General features: G+C 48.7%; 1 protein-coding gene across 1 annotated transcript in view; it reads left to right on the forward strand.

Annotated features, from left to right (window-relative positions):
* The first annotated feature begins 323 nt into the window (after positions 1-323).
* Positions 324-23,985, forward strand: part of APMAP (adipocyte plasma membrane associated protein) — a 28,373-nt gene continuing 4,711 nt past the window's right edge. The window contains exons 1-6 of the mRNA XM_068565720.1: positions 324-475; positions 8,481-8,597; positions 13,083-13,198; positions 20,495-20,587; positions 22,128-22,244; positions 23,356-23,530. Coding sequence (XP_068421821.1) covers positions 384-475; positions 8,481-8,597; positions 13,083-13,198; positions 20,495-20,587; positions 22,128-22,244; positions 23,356-23,530 — 710 coding nt within the window. The 5' untranslated portion in view covers positions 324-383. The remainder of the gene's footprint in view (positions 476-8,480; positions 8,598-13,082; positions 13,199-20,494; positions 20,588-22,127; positions 22,245-23,355; positions 23,531-23,985) is intronic.

The raw sequence follows: 23,985 nt of genomic DNA on the forward strand, positions 1-23,985 counted from the left end.
CCGCCCAACGTCGCTGTGACCGACACAACGGCGAACACGGCCGGCTGCCCTTTTCCGGCGCGTTTTCCCCTTAACCCCATCGGTTAGGAAACGGCCACGGGATTCTTGGTGGGCCCCGCCTCGAGGTCAGACCGGACGTGAAAGGCTGGGACGGCTGGCGAGGACGCGGCGATGCAGACCGCAGAAACCGCCGCCGGGATGGCGCCCTGGCTCGGACTCGCTGAGAAGCGCCTTGCAGCAACGCCCGCCCCGGCGGCCGGAAGGGGCGGGGCCCAAGTCACTTCCGCGCGCGGCCGAGGAGGGAGGCGGGGCCTGTTCGTCACTTCCGCGCGCCTGGCCGGAGGCAGGGGGGACGGGACTCAGGCAGCAGGCACGCGGGCGCCATGAGCGAGGCGGATGGGCTGCGGCAGCGCCGGGCCGTGCGGCCGCAGGTCGTCACGGACGATGCCCGGGTCCCGGAGGCCAAGGGCGGCAGGTAGGCCGGGCCCGGAGCGGGACCGTGACCCCGAGGCGGTGACAGCGGCGAGCGCCTCGTTTAGTCCCCGGGGGCCTGGCTTCACGGGAGGAAGCGGGCTCTCGCCGCGCGGTGCACCTGCGGCCCTTCGGTCATTGCCCGGCTCCCGGGCCCCCCTTCCCCCGGCCCGGCCGCACTTTCCCGTGGGGACTTCTGCGGAGCAGCCCGGGGCGCGCGGAGAGGGCCTCCGCACCTGCCCTTCTTTCCGCGCCTTCAGGAAGAACGGGGAGCAGAAGGGACGTTGTTGGGCAGTTTTTGTGAGGGTCCAGCCTTGCACATTTTCCTGGTAGGGACGGAGATGCATAGGGTACTGTCGTTGTTGGTGCCTAATAAAGGAAATCTCAGGTCTTTGGTCTCGCTTCTTTTCCCACCCTTCCGGAATTTAAATATGCTTTGCTTTGTTAGCTAAAAACTGAAGCATAAGCCTTTAAAATTCTTAAAATTCTCCTCTTAACTTTATGCCCTGAGTGTCCTAACTTTGGATTTTTAGGAAGAACCAAGAGGCCCCACACAGACCAAGCTCAAAGTGTGGAACTGATTGACTTATATGTTGATAGAAATATTGGGAATATTTCTTGGAGTGCCAGCGGGTGCGGTACATACTGAATGCGGGACAGCTTTTGCCGAGAGAGACCGAATTTATTCCCTGATGACAATGAGAGGAACACATTTGAAGGAGAGACATAGCAGAGAGGAGCGTTTGGGCTCTAGAAAGGAGATTCATGGAGAGTTTTCAATAATATGAGTCTCGGGATCAGTGGAAAGGTCGGATATATGTTCCGTATATAGCCCTCACTGTAGGGCGATCAGCTTGCCTGGTTTGCCTTGGACTTTAGGACGTGGGACTCTTAAGTGCTGACCCAGGGCGAACCAGGACAGGTTGGACGCCTTTTTGACTGCGGGTGTTGTGAAATCATCTGGTGATTACTTAGGAGCCTTTAGAGTAGACATGATCCGACTGACAGTGCTGTGGTCCAGAAACTGTGCCAACACCGAGTCTCTACACACTCATGCCCAGGAGACCAGGAAGCAGCTGGCCCGGGTCTGTCTGGAGGTGCAGGGCATAGAGTGCCCGAGGGCACTCGTTCCATGGGCCCAACTCTCAGCTGGGCTCCCCCAGGCACTCCAGGCCCCAGGGCAGAGTTAATTCAATTGTTTTTCAGTTTCTCTGGGGGTTTCTTCCTTAATGGTAGGGTTAATCGAATGTTCCAAAGTCCTCACCTGTTGCTGGTCTTTCCCTGGGTGCCTTTTGCACTGTGTTGATTTAAGACATTTTCTTGGCTTTCCTATGTTTCCCTCTTTCTCTTCTTTGCTCTTCTTCTGTATCTTTGTAACAGTCTCTTTCCTGTCACCCACCTTCTTTCCTATGTGTATATTGTAATTCTTTAGTTTTTTCTTATTTTTATCATGCAGTTCTTCTCTATTTTTCACTTCTTTGTGGTGGTTTCTAGTAGTTCATCTGATTGTCATCTTGAATTACCTTAAAAGTTGAGGGTTCACCCTAAGACGGGAAAACGTTGTGTATAATGGGTGAAGTAAAGGAATTTGAAGGAAGTAGAAACGTGATGATGATAGAGTAAACTTCAGACGTGCTGAACAGAGTAAAGGAAGCCTTGAAGGACATACTGTTCAGTTAACAGAAGCAGGACAATAGATTTCGGTGGACAGGACATTGAGCGATACCTTGCTCAGTCTCCTGACTCTTGGCATGAAAGGTGGCATTAGCTCTCTTTTCCTGATGAGGTCTTTGAGGTCTCTGTGAGTGACGTGGTTTATGTAAAGTTACAGAGGAATGGAGTCACAAGTGACATGAAAATGAATGAAGGACAGAATTGGCCGCTGGACAGTGAGAAGCATTGAGAAGAGTTGTGTGTGACTCTCAGGTTCCAGGTATCACCTTGGCACCTTGGGTTCCAGTCTCCCCTGGATTTGGGCCTAACAGGTTTTCCATAAAAATCACAGGTCTTTTTTGATCTCACTGAGTCTGTTGGTCAGGACTTCTTTCTGCGACTCAAGGCCCTGATGTCCTGTGTGCAGAAGTGGTTAGAGAACGCCCTCCGCCGCATTTGGGTGGTGCTGCAACAGGATTTTGTAAGTCCTGGCTGAGCCGATGGTAGTTGTCAAATCCTGTTGCGTCACTGTGATCGCTCTCTTGCCTTAGAGACTGTAGGAAATTTCAGGGTGCAGGTGTAGAGGTTGGGGCAAACAAGTTGATTTCCCAGATGGCACCTGGGAGGAAAGTTGCTGGCCTTCCGGGATGTGTCAGCCCAGATTGGGAAGGAGAGTAGGATGGGCACGTGCAGCACTTTGTCGGATGAATGGAGGGTCCTTTATTTGAGTGGACGCAGGGCAGGTGTGCGGTGGGGGCAGCCGTGCAGGAGAGGCAGAACTGTGGCTGACTGTGAGTTCACAGGAGCTGGCGGTGAGGTGGACCTGCCAAAGAGTTAATGAACCTTGGGCTAAAACAACCATGTGCCCAGAGCCTGGGTGGGAAGCCCTCCGACCTCACCCCCAGGACCTGTGCACCCAGCAGTTACAGGCTCAGTGCCCAGGGGAGTGCAGCTCTCGCCTGTGCCGAGAGCTCGTTGAGTCCTGTGTGTCCTCGGCTGCATGGCTCTGCCCAGTGGTTTCTCCTGAAGTTTCTGGGCAGAGCTCATGGGTTTCGAGCCCTCCCCAACCTCTGCCCGACCTGCCGTACTGTTCCCCTGTGTGCTTGTCACTCCCTGGTGGGCCGTGTTTACACCAGGATGCACGGAGGGCGGGAACTTGATGGGGCCTGGCATGCCTGCCGTGTAGGGAGGTGGTCATTAAATGCTTGTGGGCTCCCAAGTGGTGCTGTCTGATGTGGCAGCCACTTGGCCACATGTAGCTACTTAAGTCTAAATTAACTAAAATGAACCAAAATTAAAAATTTAGTCCCTTTTTGGTGTTATGGAGCGGGTTTGAGGGATGCTGGGGCTGATGAAGGAAAGTGATGTGACTGTGGGGTGGCAGCAGCCACATGAGCTTCGTGGGTGACACTGACGGGTTTGCGTGTGGGGGAATCTCACGGGGGAGGGGATGAGAGAGGCTCCCGGGTCAAGGCAGGTGGTCAGAGAGCTCCAAGGGCAGGAGTGGGGTGGGAGAGGCGAGGCTCTGTTTTATCGATGGGTAATAGCTGTCTGGTGAGGTTTCACAGAGAATGCAAAGCAGGCAGGCTCTAAATGGCTAAAAATTTGTGTTTGGGCTATTTTTAAAGTAATTGGATATGTAAAGTTGGAGTTTGGCGCTGATGGGCCTTTTGAGCTAAGGTGTCTCAGCCTGCAGTGAGGAATTAAACAGCCTGGGGCCGAGCTGCTGTTTCTAAAACTTGACCCTGTGCAGAACTTTCCAAAGGGGCTGGCCGGCGGTCAGCCAGGGTGTTGATGGACTTCTTTCACTGGGGAGGGGTTTGGATCAGGTCAGCGGTGTCCGGCCGCACATCAGGCACAACTGGGGGGCTTGAACCTGCCAGACAGAATCTTGGGCCTTGTTTACAGCTGCCCCAGGGGAGGTACCCCCCTCAGGAGCACTGGGCTGGGTGGCCTCCAAGTTCTTCTCCAGTTCTTTATACTCTCATTGTAAGAGGGGGCTGGCTGGGTCCCCGGCAGGGATGGGCTGTGTGGACACAGGCCTTTGTCTGAGTTCCGGCCGCCTTTCTAGCTGTATGCAGTTGCCTTCTGTCCTGGCTGGACTCCTCGTTTTCCCCGTCGTAGGAAGGGGCAACCAGGTCTTCAAGCACGCTGCCACAAGCTCTAAATCACATTCCTAAATTAAGATTTTCAAATGTACACAACAGTGTAGAAAAGGAGAGTTAACAATATAGAGTCCGAGATAGATGGGAAGGATCTGTTTTATGTGGAATAGTGTTCGTTAAGGAAAAGGGGCGCTTTGGCCAGTGTCACCGTTTTCGTTGGTGAATTTGCACAAGGCAGCTTCCCCTGAGGAGCAGGGGCCGGGGGTAGGGGGATTACATCAGCCCCCTTTACAGGACGGCCCGTCCTTCTTTGTGGGGGCCCTGCGGAAGGGTTTGTGCGGTGTCGTGTGGCCCGCTCTTTGGGACTCCACTTTTAAAGGAACCACAGGACCAAGTCATTCCTGCCCTGCGCCCTTGCAGATGCCCTCTTGCTGTGCAGACACTGGCTGTGGCCATCACACTGACAGACTGGGCACCGAGTGAGTGATGCATGTCCCAGCCTCTGGACGGGCGGTTTGCAGAGTTGGTCACTGACTTTGTTTACTTTCTTGACATCTTTGTTGAGGTGTAATTCACATACCATCATTCACCAGTTTAGAATGTCCAATTCAGGGGTTTTTAGTTTATTCAGAGAGATTTGCAACAGTCATCACAGTCTAAGTTAAGAATATTTTCATCACCGTTAACTTTTTTTGAGGTGAAATTCACATAAAATAAAGGGAACCACCTCAGAGTGTACGGTTCAGTGATGTTTAGTGTTGGGCAACCACCACTCTGGTTTCAAAACTTTTCCTCGTCCTATGAAACTCCTTGTTCCCATTAAGTAATCACTCCCCGTCTCCCCTCCCACCAAGTGTCCGTTAGCAGATGAGCGGATAAACGTTGGCAGGAGGTGCTGACACGTGCTGCAGCTTGGATGAAGCCGGACACGTCATGTTGAGCACAGGGAGTGGCTCACAGAGGCCACACCGGTAGTTCCATTCACCCGAAACGCCAAGAAGGGCAGACACAGTCAGCTTGTGCAGAGTGTTTCAAATGCTACTCCAGGCTCCAGGTCAAGGCGTTTCCTCCTGTCCTCAGCAGGTGGCGTTGCTAGCAGTGACTGTGGGCTTGGGGTCAGACCTGGCCCTTGGTCTCATCCTTCTGGCAGTGGGCCGTGCTCCGGCCACCGTGCCCCATCTGCTTCCCTCGTCCTGGAGCGGACGGTCCAGTTCCGCCCGGTCACCCTCCTGAGCACGTTGCATGGCGCCTCTTGTTTTCACTGTCTTTGTCGTCACCCTTTTCGGGGCCCTTGCTCCTTGCCCGTCGCAGGCCTCTCAGGTCGAGCCCGCCTGCTGTTGTGTCTGGTGGTCAGTGCTGATCTGTGCCACGTGTGCACTGCATACTCTCTGTTCTTGTACCCTTGACCACGTGAGTCAGTCATGATAGAAGAAGGCTAATGGGGTTTGGAGACTGGCCTGGGAGGGAGGGGTTGCCTGATTTTCCCTTCCTGGTCACCTGTCTTCTGCCAGGAGCCTGGCAACTCGGCATTTCATCTGCTGGGGGTGCGTCCTCAACCCCATGTGAAAAGGGGGTTAGGAACAAAACTCGCTTTTTGGAGGTTATTAGAGGGAAAATAGGCGCAGTTTGGGACACTCATTAGCAGAAGGGAAGTGTCAAAGGTCAGCACTGTCCCCTGTGCATGAAGGTACAGGTGCACCTCAGTTCTGCTTGGAGGTGTCCCGGCTCGTCAGGTACAGGTGTGCTGTCCCCCTCACTGTGGGACACAGTCAGCCTGGCTCTCTGCTGCTGCATGACAAGGTCTGCTTTCCTCCAGGTCTGGTCCTTGTCCTGGCATCCTCCTGAGGTCTCACCAGCAGTGCCTTCCGTGTCCGTGTTTCAGCTCACAGTCTGTTCTCACTTCGTCCTGAGCCCTTGCCAGCAGAGTCTTTAAGGTCCGTGTTTCTAACAACAGTCAGTTCGAGGAAATCTAGACCTTTTCTATCCTGCTCCTCGTGATTCTTTCATCCTCCACCTACAGCTCGATTCCAGAGCTACTTCCTCATTTTTAGGTATTTGTTATAGCAGCGCCCCATTTCCAGGTAACAGATTTAGTTTAATTAGAAAACTGTATTAGGACTTCCCTGGTGGCTCAGTGGTTAAGAAATCGCCTGCCAATGCAGGGGACACGGGTTCGAGCCGTGGTCCGGGAAGATCCCATATGCCGCGGAGCACCTAAGCCGTGTGCCACAGCTACTGAGCCTGCGCTCTAGAGCTGGTGAGCCGCAGCTACTGAGCCCACATGCCACAACTACTGAAGCCCGCACGCCTGGAGCCTGTGCTCCGTAACAAAGACAAGCCACAGCAACGAGAAGCTCGCGCACCACAATGAAGAGTAGCACCCGCTCTCCGCAACTAGAGAAAGCCTGCACGCAGGAACGAAGACCCAACGCAGCCAAAAATAAATAATAAAATAAAATAAATAAATAAAAAAAAAAAACTGTATTAGTTTTCTGTGGCCGCCATGACAAGCAACCACACACTTAATGTAAACAACACAAATTGATTCTCTCACAGTTTCGGGCTCGGGAGTCATGCACAGTCTCACTTTGCTGAAACCAAGGTATCAGCAGGGCCACCACGTTCCTCCTGGCAGCTCTAAGGACAGTCTGTTCCTCCTGTTTAGACTGAGGGCAGGATTCAGGCACTTCAGCATGCTGTCCATGTGTCTGCAGGGGGCACTCTGTCATTCTTTCATTTCCACCTACCCTCAGTAGAAGCAGAGCGATTTGTTTTCTGCCTTATTTGCTTATTAAAATCATGAGTGTTCAGAACCGGGTAGGACTTTGAGGTTACTCTGCCGCAAACCCCGAGTCACAGTGGGGAACCGTGGGCTTCGGGGTGCAGTAGCTCACCTGAAGTGGCGTGGCTGTAGTTGGGACAGTTGGGGCTGGCACCCAGGCCCCCACATTTCTGCATTTTACATTGAAACCATCTTGTCAAAAGTCAAGTGAAACATTGCCCTCACGTCAAGTTGCTTTGTTAAGTGTGAGTCCTGATTTTTTTCAAGTCAACTTTTTTTGGTAGAAAAAGATTTTCCACTTTAGGAGCTCATGATTTTAATTTGCTTTAAGTTACTCTTGATTTCAGGTGTTCAGTGAATTTGAATACCCTGATGCAAGGAAACAGTGATGCTGGGCAGTTTATTTCATAGCAGGAGGCTTCACGTGCTCTCTGGTCCAGGGTGAGTGAGGATGTGTGTGAAGATTGTTGGAGAGGAGTTTCAGTCCCCAGTGGTCATTTGTCCCCATGCTTCGCTAGAGGTCCCAGGGCACTGTCAGGTCTCCCCACGGCTTTCGCAGTAATGGCCTGGAGGTGTGATTTTGTAGGTTCTCTAACTGTCTGTATCTGTCAGGCTTCTCCCAGGCAGAAGAGCTGGGGTCACCTCTTGAGCTCTTAGAGGTGCGATGCCCAAAATGGTTGGGGGTTGGATGCTCAGGACGTTCTGCTTCTGTTTCCTTTTTTTTTTTTTTTTTTAATTACTTAATTAATTTTATTTATTTATTTATTATTTTTGGCTGTGTTGGGTCTTCGTTGCTGCACGCGGCCTTTCTCTGGTTGCGGCGAGGGAGGGCTGTTGCGGTGCGTGGGCTTCTTATTGCAGTGGCTTCTCTTGTTGCGGAGCACGGGCTCTAGGCGCGTGGGCTTTAGTAGTTGTGGCACTTGGGCTCAGTCGTTGTGGCACACGGGCTTAGTTGCTCTGTGGCACATGGGATCTTCCCGGACCAGGGCTCGAACCTGTGTCCCCTGCATTGGCGGGCGGATTCTTAACCACCGTGCCACCAGGGAAGCCCTGTTTCCTTCTTGAGTTTGTCTCTGAGCGTTGCTTCTTTGAGTCCAGGTGGCCAGAGGTGGTGGCTGAGGGACGCTGTCTTCCCCGTGGATGAGGGTGGCTCCTTGCCTCAGCGCCACTCTCCTCTGTCACTTTGTGCCCATCAGTTCTTTGGGTTTGCCCACTTTTAACCTCTGCTCGAGGATCCAAGATACAGTTTAGCAGACTACCTGGGAAGTAACCGAGAAGAGTGTCCCATACGCTGAAAAGTTAACAAAAGAGCAAGGGCATGGAGTGCAGACACTGCTGACCTTCAGTCACTGGCATGGAGGTGGTGGCGGGCAGGCCGGGCGGGAGGGCTGCCCCTGCCCAGAGGGCCGAGACTGCGGCCACTCCGCCTGAGCCCTGCCCGGTGCCTTCGTGTGCTTTGTCTCTGGCAGCTCCTTCAGCGGCAGAGTGTTCCGAGCCACCTTCCTGATGCTGGCTGTGTTCCTCACCGTCCCCCTGCTCGGCGCCATGATGCTGCTGGACTCTCCCATAGACCCGCAGCCTCTCAGGTGAGCTGCTGCACAGCTTGGGGGGCTGGGGGTGCTGCTTGACAAAATATAGTAAACGGGCTGAAACGACTTCTCGACTGATAAACCAACCTGCTCTGAAAGGTAGGTTATTAGGGGAAACAGATTTGTGATTTCTTTAGTGCCTGTGTTTCATGTTAAGTTAGATGTTGTACAGTATTATCCGTGTTACTGTTTTAAAAACAAAACTGTACAAACCAAAATTAAAAACCAGGAAAATCCCAAACAAGAGAAGCTTAAGTGTTAGAGATGATTAACCTGAATTCATTTGAAGTGTCAAAAGCACACATAAACGAAGGTTAAGTTCAAGTTGCCTTCTTTAAATTTTTTAAGTAGCTGATTTTTTTTTTTATTGATAAGTGCTATTTGTTCAGCAGTCACAAGTATGTTTGCTGGAATAAGGATTTATAAGTAGCTGATTTTTAGTAAATCTTGTAATTACTGTTCTATTTTTCCTAAGTTACCCTTGATCAGTGGGGATCTGTGGGTAATGCAGTCCATTATAACTTGAAAAAATAGTATACACCTCAGGGTCTCGTGAATGTATTCACATTTGTAATTACAGTCACGCAGAGCCAGGCTCCTCTTGGTGTGATTATTTATGACATCAGGGGCTGTGCAGTCTGCTTCAGTAAGTTCTTGTTTCCCCTCCGAACCGCCCAGGGTCATGAGGCTGTCTGAAGTTTACTGTGAGTGAGTTCATGTAAGACTTAAAAGCTTCAGATAAGAACCCTGTCTCGGTATAGAGAGAATCTAACAGGTACAACTGAATAGCACGTTGGTGGTTTGTGAGTGAGAGTTGAGGCTTCATAGTGGGTGGTGTGCTGGGCGTCCTCTCCAAGGGGTTCCCTCCTGCCGACCCCCTCACTGTGTAGAAGGATGCGGCTAAGCCTGCCCCAAATGCAGACTGCCTGGGCCTTTCTGGATAATCCAGTTGGCCAGGCGGGAGCATGAATTGTGTCCACAGCTGGGGATCAAAACCTGGGCTGGGGAGCTGGCCTTGGAGAGAGGAGGCAGCGGGGAGCAGGTGAGCATCCGGCGTCTGAGGGGGCAGGGAGGGTTAGAGCTTCGGTGACCGAAGACCTGTGGTCTCAGTAGAGGTCATTTATCGTGCAGAGTGGTGAAGAAATTCGGGGAAAGAAGGTGTGAAGTCCTGACAGCCTGGAGGGGAGCGAGGTCAGGTAGGCGTTGAGGTTGTGCAGAGTGAGCCCTGTCTGTGGAGTAGGTGTGCCGGGTGAGGAGAAACCCAGAGAAACCGGTGTGGCTGACGGGCCTCTCCAGGGCTCAGAGTTAGGGAATGACTGGCTCCCACATTGGGGGTGTGGGCCCCCAAAGCCAGAACGAAGGCAGAAGGCTGGCAGATGGTGAGAACGGGAACGATCTGAGGTTTGGGGAAAAGTGCTGATGACAGCAGTAAACAGGACTTTTGTAAAACTCCCTTCAGAGCAAAATGAGCAAGGAAGGGGGAGACCCACCGACTGGGGCGAGAGGTGCAGTCTCAGTGCTGGTGGGGCTCAGTTGGCGGAGGTGTCCTGGGGGCTCTGTCTGCAGGGGATTCAGGAAAACAGAGGACAGACAGACCCAGAGGGCGCAAGGCCAGGGGAGACCCTTCCAGGGTGGCTTGTTATGCAGTTGGTGGCAGTCCTTAGGGAGCAGAGTCACCGGGAAGGCTGCCAGACTTGGCCAGATCCTGCTGTGCACAGCAGCCTTCTTTTCCTCGTTAGGAAGATTGGGGACTAGTGGACACGACACACGTGACATCCCGATTCCTGGAGGGTGTTGCCCAGTGTCCGTCAGGGTACATTTTCCATGTGGAGAGATGGGAGCACAGTGGTGTGGTCACCTGTGGTTGGCACGGGCGCAGGAAACTTGCATCAGCTCAGTGGTCCTCACGGCACAGGAGCGTCTGCTCGTGGAACCAGAGGGGTTGGGGTGGCTCAAAGGTTTCCTGAGCATCTCTGAGGAGCCCAGTGTGTCTCCCTACCGAAGGGGTCAGGGGGCATGGGACACTGTCTCTCTCCTTCCCCTGCAGGTCTCCCGTGGGCCTTGCCTGAGTTTTATTTTTTGTGTTTCTATTTGCTCCTCACATCCCTGACCACCTGTAGCACTTTGTTGCTACGATTTATTTATTATCTTTGAGTTTTACAGTTTCACCCTGCTAATAAAATGCATACTTTTGACAGTAATAGTAATAGCTTTCAGTTGCTAGAAGAATTGCTATTCCTGTTGGTTTTTTAAATCATAGCCACAAAAATCTCTTCTTTAAAACAGTGTTTTTTATGTTAAATTTTACAGGAACTGAAAAATATGGTTTAAATATGGCAGAAACAGTCCTATCCTTTTAGGAAAAATAATGTTTCTGTTCCTTTCTGGATGGAAGCTGAGTCCTTCCACAAAGTGGTGGGTGGAGGCTGCGGTGACCACTGCTGAATTGGGGCCCATGGGCCATGTCCTGGCCACATGCTTGTGAGACATATTCACAGCTCACAGTCGGGGGGACATTTCATCAGTTCGATCTCGGAAGGAAGACGAAAGAGTGATCCTGATCAGATGGAACCATGGGGAGAAACAGGATAAAATTGGAAACTGAGCATAAGTGGTGACTGAAGTTAGGGGGAGTAGCACGAGTGAATAGGAGTTAACAATTAATGAGTTAATGCGAGTCCATGGGACCTGGGCCGGTCCGAGGTGCTGGGCTGGGCCTCCTGGTCTGCTGTTCCCTGATGCTTCTGCGCCCAGCGGCAGATTACTCAGGCTCCTTGGGGGCAGGGACAGCGCGTGATACACTGAGTAGTTTGATGCTGCAGCCGTTCCCTGAGGACTTCCTGAGTGTAGGGAACCCGGCAGCGTCCACGTGGGCAGAGGGAGGTTGAGTCTCAGGGGAGGCTCCTCTGCCCCTGCTCTGTGTGCTTGTCTGTTGTTCCGTTTACACATGTACCTGCGCCTCGGGAGGTGTGACCTTCCCGGGCAGAGTTTGAACCCAAGTGTGTTGCAGGTCATGGTCCTGCTCTCCCCCTTTGGAAATAAAACTCCTTAGTTAACCCAAGAGTGTATTTTTGAAAAGCAGGTAGAAAGCCATAATTGGGAGGCAGCAGAGGGTGAAGCGGGGGGATTTAATTTGGGGGGAGTTGTGCTGTGTCTTGAGTAGGGGGCGGAAGGGAGTGAAGAGCTCTGCCTGGAGGGGGATGGGGGTGGAGAGTTCCCACATCGCCACCCCCCAGCCACCCACCCCCCCCTTGGTTGTCCCACTCTGGTGGGCGAGGTGGGGGAGAAGTGGGAGCTCTCCCCCCTTCCTCCCTCCCTTCCACGGTACTCCCTGTGAGCCTCCTGGGTGCCAGGTGTTCAGGATACAACAGGGAAAAAACACAACAAACTCCTGATCTCTTGTGTTCTTGTGGGGACAGACAGTCGACATAGAGAAGTGAGAGCTGAAAAGCGCTGCCAACAAAGTCGAGTGGGGTGGGGTCTGTGCTTCTGGGGGTGGTGTTGGGCGCTAAATTGGGTGGTGGGAGCAGGCTTCACTGAGAAGGTTATGGGGAGGAGGCAGCAGACTTAGGATGGGAGATGCCTGGTGCCCTCAGGGACCAGGAGGGAGGCAGAGTGAGGGGAGGAGAGGAGGCTGTGGCCGGACTTCAGGGCGAGGAGCTCATGGAAGACCTTGGCTCCGGGGGAGAGGGCCCATTGCAGGGGTTTGAGGGGCGGATGCCGTGATCTGACTGTGTTTCCCAAGGTGCAGGTGGGCTGCTGGGTTGCGAGCAGACTGCGGGGGACAAGGGAGGAGGTGGGGAGGGAAGATGGTGGCGTGGACCAGGCTGGCAGCAGAGGACCTGACTTGTACAGGCGGCATCAACAAGAGTTGCTGACGGGTTGGGAGAAACGGCGTATTTGCCTGTGGATGGAGAGGGGAGAGCTCCTGGGGCTGCTTCTGCGTGCGGAGAGGCGTCCAGGCCACAGAGGGAGCTGGGGGCCCCCCGAGAGTGACAGGCGGGAGACAGGTGCGCGTGTGCGGACGCTGGGGCTGTGGCGCCAGGCCCAGCCGTCTTCTGTCCCCTCTGTGGAGTGGGAGGTGAGGCTGTCACTGTGAAATGTCCACTCCGCTCCCTCCGTCTCAGCGGGACCCGGATGGCCTGGTAGCCCGGGGGAGAATAAAGGCCTGGGTGTGTGAACCGGAAGGTGGAGCAGGTTGGATGGGTGGGCGGAGGCCCGGTGGCCTCGGGTGGCTGCACGTGTGGAGTTCTTGCATCAGCCACGCTTATGTTCTCAGTTCTCTTTTGTGCTATGACCTGTCCTGATACCCCAGGAAGTTCTTTTTCTTAACTTGTGCTTCTGGCAACTAAGGATGTTATTGGAACGTGTGCGCTTTGTCAAAGAATGGGGAGTTATGCGTGTAGGTCCTTGTAGGTCCTTCGTAAATACTTTCTTCATGTACTTTTATAGACAAATCCCTATAATTGCGTTATTTTACAGCTTCAAAGAACCCCCGCTCTTGCTTGGTGTCCTGCAACCAAATACGAAGTTACGACAGGCGGAAAGGCTTTTTGAAAATCAGCTTGTTGGGCCAGAGTCCATAGCACATATCGGGGGTAAGTAGACCCCTGGGACTTGGCGCTGTCTGTTGCCTGAGTGGGGTCCTGTGGGGGCAGCTCCGTGGGGAGCCCCGGGCAGCCTTCTTGGCTGCGGTCGTGTGAGTGTTTGTCTACCAGATGCCCTGTGGGAGCCTCTCACCTCTCCGAGTTGCAGGCCATTTTAGTGCTGGGTGATTTTGAGTTCATGTCTGTGAAGCATTTTATTCTGCTCAAACTGTTGGACCCTTTAAAATGAAAGGAGAAAGGAAAAAATGTGGACAAACATTGGTGTTTAGTTCATTTATCACACTGGGTAGGTGTTACTTGATAGGACGTTCCTAGCACAGATTGTCTTTGTGTAGATTTCATTTTTGAAAAGAACAGGAACCATTCTCAATATTTCCACTTTTTTTTTAAAGCTCACTTTGGTGGGTACATTTAAGGGTAACCATCTGCTTCAAACTTGCCCAAACCTAAGAACTGGAATAGGGTCTGGTTCTAATTCTTGAGTCTGTAGCAACCTGGAACAGGTCTTTTCTGTCTGTTAGAGTGAGAATTAAGCTCAGGAATCAAAAAATATAGTTAATGAAAAGGTTGCCGAGGGTTGAGGCGTGAGGATTTCCCAGCCACTTCTTACCTCGGCTCACTGGCCGTCTTTCCAAAGCACGGTGGAACGGCTGTGGGCATGGACGGCCAGTGTGCTTCTGTTTCCTTCCGAAGGCCTGTCAGGCCCACGCCTCCACCTCTGTTGCTGTGGACCAGCCCCTTTTTCCCAGCCCTGCTGTTTGGCTGGCCCGAGGACTGGGTGTTTCTGCAGTTGGTGGTTGCTCTTTGGCAAAGTCAGAATTGTTCGGGAGGGATGGGCACTTCATGATAGAGCTTCATATTTCTCTTAAAAAGATTTTGATGTTTATTAATTTCACAGATTTTGTGTTTTTGGTTAAAAAAACCAGTATTGACATTTAAAACCGGAACTTTGAGGAGTTATAGTGATTTTTAAAAAAATCTCTCAGAGGATGCTTTTCTTGTCTTTTCTACTTGGCCTGATGCCTCATCTTGCTCTGTCATCACGCCTCCCTTTTCTCTCTTAAAGGAGCTGCTTGTCCTTTGGTGATATTTCTGGCTACCCCCTGCAGGTGTGAACCGCACAAAGGCCCTGGGGACCCACTGCTGCTGGCAGTGGAGGGAGGCACTAGCCTCAGGAGGTGCCGATGAACATCCTTTAATTTTTTAAATAGACTTTATGTTTTAGAGCAGTTTTGGAGTCACAGCAAAATTGAGGGGAAGGTACAGAGATTTACCATATATCCCCTGCCCCCTACTTGCCCCATTATTATTATTTTTTAAAATTTATTTATTTTATTTGTTTATTTTTTGCTGCATCGGGTCTTCGGTTGCTGTGCGCGGGCTTTCTCTAGTTGCGTTGAGTGGGGGCTACTCTTCGTGCGGTATGTGGGCTTCTCATCCCAGTGGCTTCTCTTGTTGTGGAACATGGGCTCTAGGCGCGGGGGTTTCAGTAGTTGTAACATGCGGGCTCTGTAGTTGTGGCTCACGGGCTCTAGAGCGCAGGCTCAAGTTGTGGCGCACAGGCTTAGTTGCTCCGTGGCATGTGGGATCTGCCTGGACCAGGGCTTGAACCTGTGTCCTGTGCATTGGCAGGCGGATTCTTAACCACTGCGCCACCAGGGAAGCCCCTTGCCCCGTTATTAACATCTCCCATAAGATGGTACATTTGTTTTAATTGATGACCCTCCATTGACACATCATCATCACCAGATTCCACAGTTTACATTAGGGTTCACTCTTGGTGTGTACGTTCTATGGGTTTGGACAAATGTTTAATGACATGCATCCATCATTATAGTATCATACAGAGAATTTTTACTGCCCCTCCAGAAATTCTCTGTGCTCCACCTCTTCATCCCTCTCTGCCCCCAGCCTCTGGCAACCACTGGTCTGTTTCCTGTCTCCTTAGTTTGGCCTTTTCCAAATGTCTTAGAATTATACAGCATATAGTCTTTTCAGATTGACTTCTTTTACTTAACTGATGTGCATTTAAGGTTCCTCCATGTCTGTTCATGGCTTTATAGCTCATTCCTTTTTATTGCTGAATAATATTCCGTTGCCTGGATGTAGCATAGTTTATTTTTCCATTCACCTGCTGGAGGACATTTTGGTTGCTTCCAAGGTTTGGTAATTATAAATAAACCTGCTGTAAACATCTGTGTGCAAATTATTTTGTGGACTTAAGTTTTCAGTTCATTTGGGCAAATACCAAAATAATTGCTGGATCATATAGTAAGAGTATGTTTAGTTTCATAAGAAACTGCCAAACTGCCTTTCAAAGTGGCTGTAGCATTTTGCATTCCCCCCGAGCAATGAATGAGAGTTCCTGTTGCTCCACATCCTCGCCAGCATTTGGTGTTGTCAGTGTTCTGGATTTTGGCCATTTTAATAGGTGTGAAGTGGTATCTCATGGGTGTTTTAATTTGCAGTTTCCTGCTGACATACGATGTGGAGCATCTTTTCATGTGCTTATTTGCCATCTGTATATCTTCTGTGGTGAGGTGTCTGTTTAAGTCTTTGGGATATTTTTTAAATTGGATTGTTCATTTTCTCATTGTTGAGTTGTAAGAGTTCTTCGTATATTTTGGATACAAGTTCTTTATCAGATGCATTATTTGCAGATATTTTCTCCCAGTCTGTGGCTTGTCTTCTTATTCTCTAGACGGTGTCTTTCTCAGAGCAGAAGTTTTTAGTTTTAATGAAGTCCAGCTTATAAATTCTTTCTTTCATGGATCATGTCTTTGGTTTTATATTTAAAACGTCATCACCACACCCAAAGTCAACTAAGTTTTCTCCTTTTTTATCTTCTAGGAGTTTTGTAGTTTTGTGTTTTACTTGATCTAGGTCTATGATCCATTTTGAGTTAATTTTTGTGAAGGGTGTGAGGTCTGTGTCTAGGTTCATCTTTTTTCAGGTGAATGTCCAGTTGTTCCAGCAACATTTGTTGAAGAGACCATCTATACCTCATTATATTGCCTTTGCTTCTTTGTTAGAGATGAGTTGTGGATCTATTTCTGGGCTCTGTATTCTGTTACTTTGATCTGTTTGTCTGTTCTTTTGCTATTACCACACTGCCTTCGTTCTTGTAGCTTTATAGTAAGTCTTGAAGTCAGGTAGTGTCTGTCCTCCAGCTTTTTGTGTTGGCTATTCTGGGTCTTTTGCTTCTCCATATAAGCATTAGAATCATTTTGTGGATATCTACAAAATAGCTGCTTGGCATTGCTTTGAATCTATAGATCAAGTTGGGAAGAACCTCTTGACAATGTTGAATCTTCCAATCCATGAACATGGAATATCTCTCCTTAGTTCTTTGATTTCTGTTATCAGAGTCCCATGGTTTTCCTCATCTAGATCTTGTACATATTTTGTTATATTTAAACCAAATACTTCATTCTTTTGGAAGCTAGTGTAAATGGTATTCTGATTTTAATTTCAAATTTCACTTGTTCATTGCTGGTATGTAGGAAACTGATTGACTTTTGTATATTACCTTTGTATCCTGCAACCTTGCTATAATTGCTTATTAGGTCCAGGAATTTTTTTTGTTGTTGTTGATCCTTTGGGATTTTTCGACGTAGACAATCATGTCATCTACGAGTGAAGATAGTTTTATTTTCTCCTTCCCAGTAAGTATACCTTTTATGTCCTTTTCTGGTCTTATTGCTTTAGCTAGAACTTTCAGTCCAGTATTGTAAAGGAGTGATGAGAGCAGACATCCTTGCTTTGTTCCTGATTTTAGTGGGAAAGCGTCTATAGTTTTCACCATTAAGTATGATGTTAACTGTAGGTTTTTTGTAGATATTCTTTATCAAGTTGAGGAAGCTCCCCTCTACTCCTAATTTGCTAAAAGTTTTTATCATGAAATGAGTGTTGGATTTTTGTCAATGCTTTTTCTGCATCTATTGATATGTTCATGTAGTTTTTCTTTAGTCTGTCGATATTGTGGATTACTTAACCGATTTTCAAATGCTAAACTAGCCTCGCGTACTTGGGATAAATCCCACTTGGTTGGGGCGTATAATTCTTTGTATACATTGTTGGTTTTGATTTGCTAATATTTTCTTGAGGATTTTTGCATCTTTGTACATGAGAGATGTTGGTCTGTAGTTTTCTTTTTTAATTTATTTTAATTTATTTATTTTTGGCTGCGTTGGGTCTTCGTTGCTGCACGAGGGCTTTCTCTAGTTGCGGTGAGCGGGGGCTACTCTTCATTGCAGTGTGCGGGCTTCTCATTGTGGTGGCTTCTCTTGTTACGGAGCATGGGCTCTAGGTGCGCGGGCTTCAGTAGTTGTGGCACGCGGGCTCAGTAGTTGTGGCTCGCTAACTCTAGAGCACAGGCTCGGTAGTTGTGGCGCACGGGCTTAGTTGCTCCGCGGCATGTGGGATCTTCCCGGACCAGGGCTCGAACCCATGTCTCCTGCATTGGCAGGCAGATTCTTAACCACTGCGCCACCAGGAAAGTCCGGTCTGTAGTTTTCTTGAAATGACTTTGTCTGGTTTTGGTATTAGGGTGATGCTGGCTTCATAGAATGAGTTAAGAAGTATTTCCTCTGCTTCTGTTTTCTGGAAGAGATTATAGAAAATTGGTATCATTTCTTCCTTAAATGTTTAGTAGAATTCATCAGTGAACCCATCTCAGCCTGGTACTGTTTTGGAAGGTTATTAATTATTGATTCATTTCCTCAATAGATAAAGACCTATTCAGATTGTTTCTTTTCTTCTTGTGTGAGTTTTGGCAGATTGTGTCTTTCAAGGAATTGGACCATTTCATCTACATTATCAAATTTGTGGACATAGAGTTGTTCATAGTGTTCCTTTATTATCCTTTTAACGTCCATGGGGTCTATAGTGATGTTCCCGCTTTCATTTCTGATATTGGTAATTTCTGTCTTTTCTCTTTTTTGTTAGCCTGGCTAGAGGATTATTTATTGGGTTGGCCAAAAAGTGCGTTTGGGTTTTCCGTAGCATCTTACGGAAAAACCCAAACAAACTTTTGGGCCAACCCAGTATTTTATTGATTTTTCAAAGAACCAGCTTTTGTTTTGGTGCTTTTTCTCTATTGATTTCCTGTTTTCAATTTCATTGATATCTGCTCTAATTTTTATTATTTCTTTCTTCTGCTTACCTGGGGTTTCATTTGCTCTTCTTTTTCTAGTTTCCTAAGATGGAAGCTTAGATGATTGATTTTAGTTCTTTTTTCTTTTCTAATATATGCCTTTGATGCTACAACTTCCTTTCTAAGCACTGCTTTCTCTGCAGCCAGAAAATTTTGATAAGTTGTATTTTCATTTTAATTTAGTTCAAAATGTTTTCTAATTTCTCTTGAGATTTCTTCTTTGACTTATGTGTTATTTAGAAGTGCACGTTGTTTAATCTGCAAGTATTTTGTGATTTTCCAACTCTCTTTCTATTACTGATTTCTAGTTTAATTTCATTTTGGTCTGAGAGCAGACGTTGTATGATTTTTATTCTTTTAAATTTGTTAAGGTGTGTGTTGTGGCCCAGAATATGGTCTGTCTTGGTGAATGTTCCATGTGAACTTGAGAAAAATATATATTCTGCTGTTGTTTGGATGAGGTAGTTGATTGATATCCAGTTAATCAGTGATGCTGTTGAGTTCAGCTGTGTCTTTACTAATTTTCTGTCTGCAGGATCTTTCCATTTCTTTTTTATTTTTATTTTTTTTATATCGAAGTATAGTTGATTTTCAACGTTGTGTTAATTTCTGCTATACGGCAAAGTGACTCAGTTACACATATGTGTACGTTCTTTTTCATATTCTTTTTCATTATGGTTTATCCCAGGACATTGAATATAGTTCCCTGTGCTGTACAGTCAGACCTTGTTGTCCATCAGTATCTGTCCATTTCTGAGAGAGGTATGCTGAGGTCTCCTCCCCTAATCATGGATTCATCTGCTTCCTTGCAGTTCTTTCAGTTTTGCCTCATGTATTTTGATGTTTGTTTTTAGGCACATACATGTTAAGGACTGTTATGTCTTCTCTACAGTTGACCCTTTGTCATTACGTGGAGGCCTTCTTTATCCCTGATTGTGTTCCTAGGTCTGCAGCTGCTCTGAGATTAATAGAGCTACTCCAGCTTTCTTTTGATTAGTGTTAGTGTAGTATATCTTTCTCTGTCCCTTCATTTTTAATCTATATGTGTCTGTATATCTAAAGAGGGTTTCTTGTAGACTGCATATAGTTGGGTCTTGTTTTTTGATACACTCTGACAGTCTCTGTTTTTTAATTGGGGTTCTTATACCATTGATGTTGAAAATGATAATTGATATACAGTTGACCCTTGAACAAGTCGGGTTTGAACTGTGTGGGTCCACTTACACGTGGATTTTTTTTCCAGTAAATACATTCTGCAGCACTACTCGATCCGCAGTTGCTTAAATCCACGGGTGCGGAACCTTGTGATGCAGAACCTCTCGAATGCAGGACCTGGAGGATGTGAGGGCTGACTATAAAGTTATACAGACTTTCGACTGTGCACAGGGTTGACACCCCTAACTCCCAGATTGTTCAAGGGTTAACTGTAGTTGGATTACTATCTCCCATATTTGTTACTGTTTTCTATTCATTGCCTTTGTTTTTTTATTTCTTATTTTCTCTTCTACTCTCCTTCTGACTTTGTAGTTTCAGCTGAACATTTATGATTCTATTTTCTCCCCTTTCTTCGCATATCAGTTATACTTATTTTAAAAACTTTTTTTAGTGGTTGCCCTAGAGTTTGCAATATACATTTAAAAATATGGAGCATTTCATGAATTTGCACATCATCTTTGTGGTTCCAGTTCTAGTGTATGTGCTGCTGAAGTGAGCACTTAATTTTACACCGAGGGCCTTCCTAGCAGTTCTTCCCCTTTGGTTGGGTGTAATCGGCTTCAGCAGCAGACACTGACATGAAGCAGACGTGAACAGCCCCGAGTGCTGAGTGTCAGCCCGAGGGTCCCCGCTTCTTTGAGGGTAGAAAATCCTGTTTTTATCCCTTACTGGTGTCTGCTGTGCCCTGGATCCAGCCTCAGGGTCATGGCCATGCTGGTTCTGAGGCCCCCATGGGGTTTATCGCTGCACGTGTTAAGACTTTTGTCCCCAGACACCACTTGCCTTCATCTTCAAAACTGCCGTTTCCTCTCTGGAGATAAAAAGCACAGACTGGCCGCCTCTGTTGTAGAAGGTTGTGAGAGCACAGTTCTTAGGCTAACCCAGCAACACCCTTATTCCCTCCTATCTTTAAACAGATGTAATGTTCACTGGTACAGCAGATGGCCGAGTCGTAAAACTCGAAAACGGTGAAGTAGAGACCATCGCCCGGTTTGGCTCAGGCCCATGCAGTAAGTCAGTGACCCCTGACGTGTGTCTCTTCCAGGCACCCAGGAGGGTGCCAGGAGGAGCTGAGTTCCCCAGAAGTCGGGTCCTTGGAGGAGGAGAGCCTGACGGCCCAGCTAGAGGCTGCCTGGGCTCCTCATTTGCCACCTGTGCTTGCAGTTTCCCATCCAGCTGTGGCCGTGGCCCTGCCGGGCCCCCACACCCCAGAGCTGCTGCAAGAGGTGTGGGCTTTGTTCCTCACGTGCTAGAGCGCATTCCTGCACTAGCCCCTCAGGAACCTCAGCCCTGCATCCAGAGTGAAATACCCTTAGGTCACTCAGCTTTTAGAAACTCACTGTTTAAAAACTGGTAGCTCCCAGACTTATTTGTTACCTTTTTTTAAGAGCTAGAATGTTTTTCTAAAAATGATGCATTTTTATGGTGAAATGCGAACAACGCGGAGAAGAAAGTAAAAATCACCTCAGAGTCTTCTCAGATGTAACTGTTAACAATTTAATGCATAACTTTTCAGATTTCTTTCTGTTCATGGATACTCACACCCACACATGGTTTTATGTGATGGAATCATACTCTACATTTGGGTATTTAACCTGCTTTTTCCCACTCCGTATTTTGCCTAGAAGTGCCTCTGCAGTAAGTGCCCTGCAGTATACACCTTGAGGAGCACACCCTGCAGTAAGCACCCTGCGGTGAGCACCTTATAGTAAGCACTCTGCAGTAAGCACTCTGCAATAAGCACACTGCAGTAAGCACCCTGCAGTAAACACCCTGCGGTAAGCACCCTATAGTAAGTGCCCTGCAGTAAGCACTCCAGTAAGCACCCTGCAGTAAGCACTCTGCAATAAGCACACTGCAGTAAGCACCCTGCAGTAAACACCCTGTGGTGAGCACCCTATAGTAAGTGCCCTGCAGTAAGCACTCTGCAGTAAGCACCCTGCAGTAAGCACCCTATAGTAAGTGCCCTGCAGTAAGCACTCTGCAGTAAGCACCCTGCAGTAAGCACTCTGTGATAAGTGCCCTGCAGGGAGTGCCCAGCAATAAATATGCTCTGCCACAGGTTTAAAAAGAGTATAGGTAGTAGAACAGGAGAATGGATCTAAGCAGTAAAATAGGAGCTTTCCCTTTATGACGGGTGGAGGGACCCTGCCATGTCCCTGGATGGGCACAGCATTCAGGTCCAGCTGTTGGGCTTAAATCCCACTCCTGAGGTTCTGGGGGATTCGGGAGTGGGGCCTGTGTCTGCTGACGTCCCCTGAGTTAACTGTTTGAGTCTCAGGATGCTGATGTGAACTTGATTCTTGGGTATCAGTTGCTGTGCTTATGTCCACATCCAGATTCTCGGGTGGTCCCTCTAGACATGCTGGACAATTGTCCTGAGCTCTAGGGGGGCTGGAACACGGGGGGCCGAGTCTGTCTCTGATGCCATGGTCTGTTTTGTTCTCTGCAGCATGATGCAGGTTTAGGACGGGGTGGAGGAGGTGTTTGGACACTGAGGGGCCACAAATCTTGGACCAGCCACTGATTCCTGTCTGTTTGTTTCCCTAGAAACCCGAGATGACGAGCCTGCTTGTGGGAGACCCCTGGGCATCCGGGCCGGGCCCAACGGGACCCTTTTTGTGGCTGATGCATACAAAGGGCTATTTGAAGTAAATCCCTGGAAACGTAAGTGACAGTAACTTGTTTCCTTCTATGATGATTGCCGATCTTTTAAACAATGTGTGCATTTATTTATAAATGGATTTAGTAGAATTTGTTCAGAACAGTCTACTGGAGACCCTGATGTTTTTCTTACTCACTGAATGGAACTGAAAATATTACCTGCAGGTACCAGCCAGTATTCACACCGTGTGGCTCCTCACTTATGCCTGCTTCTGGCGCATTCCCTCCTTTCCCCTGGCCTTTGTGTTTGAGCCACAGGATCTCAGCAGGACTCACTTTGAGGATGTTAGGCTCCTCTTCTTATCTTTCCTTCTCTGTGTATTTCTCTGCTTCTGGTCTCGCTGTTTGTTTTCTGCCTCTCTGTCTTTTCATTTTTCCTTCCTCCAGCTCCTTCTCCTGTTTCTCTCCCCTGACTGGGCGTGATGTCACCTCGATCAGTGCTACAGTATTGCTGTGTGCGCTTCAGCGGGAGGTTCATGCTGAGGGAGGAGTTGCCATCGGGGGTGGTGCACCGGGCCCCCGGGCGGCCCCTGCTCTGCTGGCTGCTGGCTGTGTGAGAGTTACTCAGCCTCTCTGTGCCTGCTTTCCTCACCCACGGGGCAGGGATGACGGGAGTGCCTGCCATGTGGGATAGTTGTGGGGGGTTTAAATGGGATTATATGTGGGAAGCGCTGAGCGCTCCTTGAACGTTTGTGCTACAATCTAAAAAGATTTACTACGATTCCTGCTTTTTAAATTTAAAAGCAGATGAGGTGAACATTCTATAATTCTCTCAAGCAAACAAATAGAAAATTGCCTTTTTAACCTAAGATTCTTAGCAGATTTTTAAGTCAGTTGGTCTTGATAAAAGGAGTTCCTCATCCTTAGAGGGGGGATTCTGCCTTTAGTGGAGCTGGTCTAAGAAAAATTCATCACCTAATAGAAAGAAAGGAAAACACTGATTTTTACTGTAAGAAGGAATAAATCTTCTGTCAGGACACGGAGAAGCTCATTTAGTTTTTCCTTTTAAATCAGTTAGGCCGATTGATATTTTGAAATTATTGAGATACACGTTCTTAGAATACAAGCAAGTCTCTCCCCTTCTTTCCTTTTCTTCCTCCCCCCCTTCCCTCAGGTGAAGTAAAACTGCTGCTGTCCTCCGAGACACCCATTGAGGGGAGGAAAATGTCCTTCGTGAACGATCTTACAGTAACTCGGGACGGGAGGAAGATTTATTTTACGGATTCTAGCAGCAAATGGCAAAGACGAGATTATCTGCTTCTGGTGATGGAGGGGACGGATGATGGTCGGTGAGTGTTCCTTCCGGATCTTCTCCTCAGGGAGGCCGTAGACAGGCAGGGTGACTTCGCAGAGCTTATTACATCCAGGAATTGTTGGGGTGTTTCTGAGCATAGTACTCAGCTTTTAAGGGAGGATCTTACTGTCTCCTGGAAACAGGTGGCGGACACAATGAAACAGCGAGATGTTCTCACTTTCTTCTTTGGAGTAATGAAGGTAGAATGGCCAGGCTGTCTGAGGGTGTGGTCTTGCAGCCGGGGGAGACCTCACAGGTGGCCTCTGAAGGGGACTCCTGTGAGGCTGCAGCCACGGTGGCCCTCCCTGGTGCTGAACCAGTGCTCAGGTCAGCGAGAGAACTGACCGTGGGCTTTTCTGGAGGAGGGTGCCTGGGTCTGCCCTGGACAGGGATGGGCCTGCAGGGCCAGCCTGGAACTGGTCTGAGCAGAGGATGGGGGCCCTGCTACTC

This window comes from Eschrichtius robustus, chromosome 16, assembly GCF_028021215.1.
Source record: "Eschrichtius robustus isolate mEscRob2 chromosome 16, mEscRob2.pri, whole genome shotgun sequence".
Taxonomy (NCBI): Eukaryota; Metazoa; Chordata; class Mammalia; order Artiodactyla; family Eschrichtiidae; genus Eschrichtius; species Eschrichtius robustus.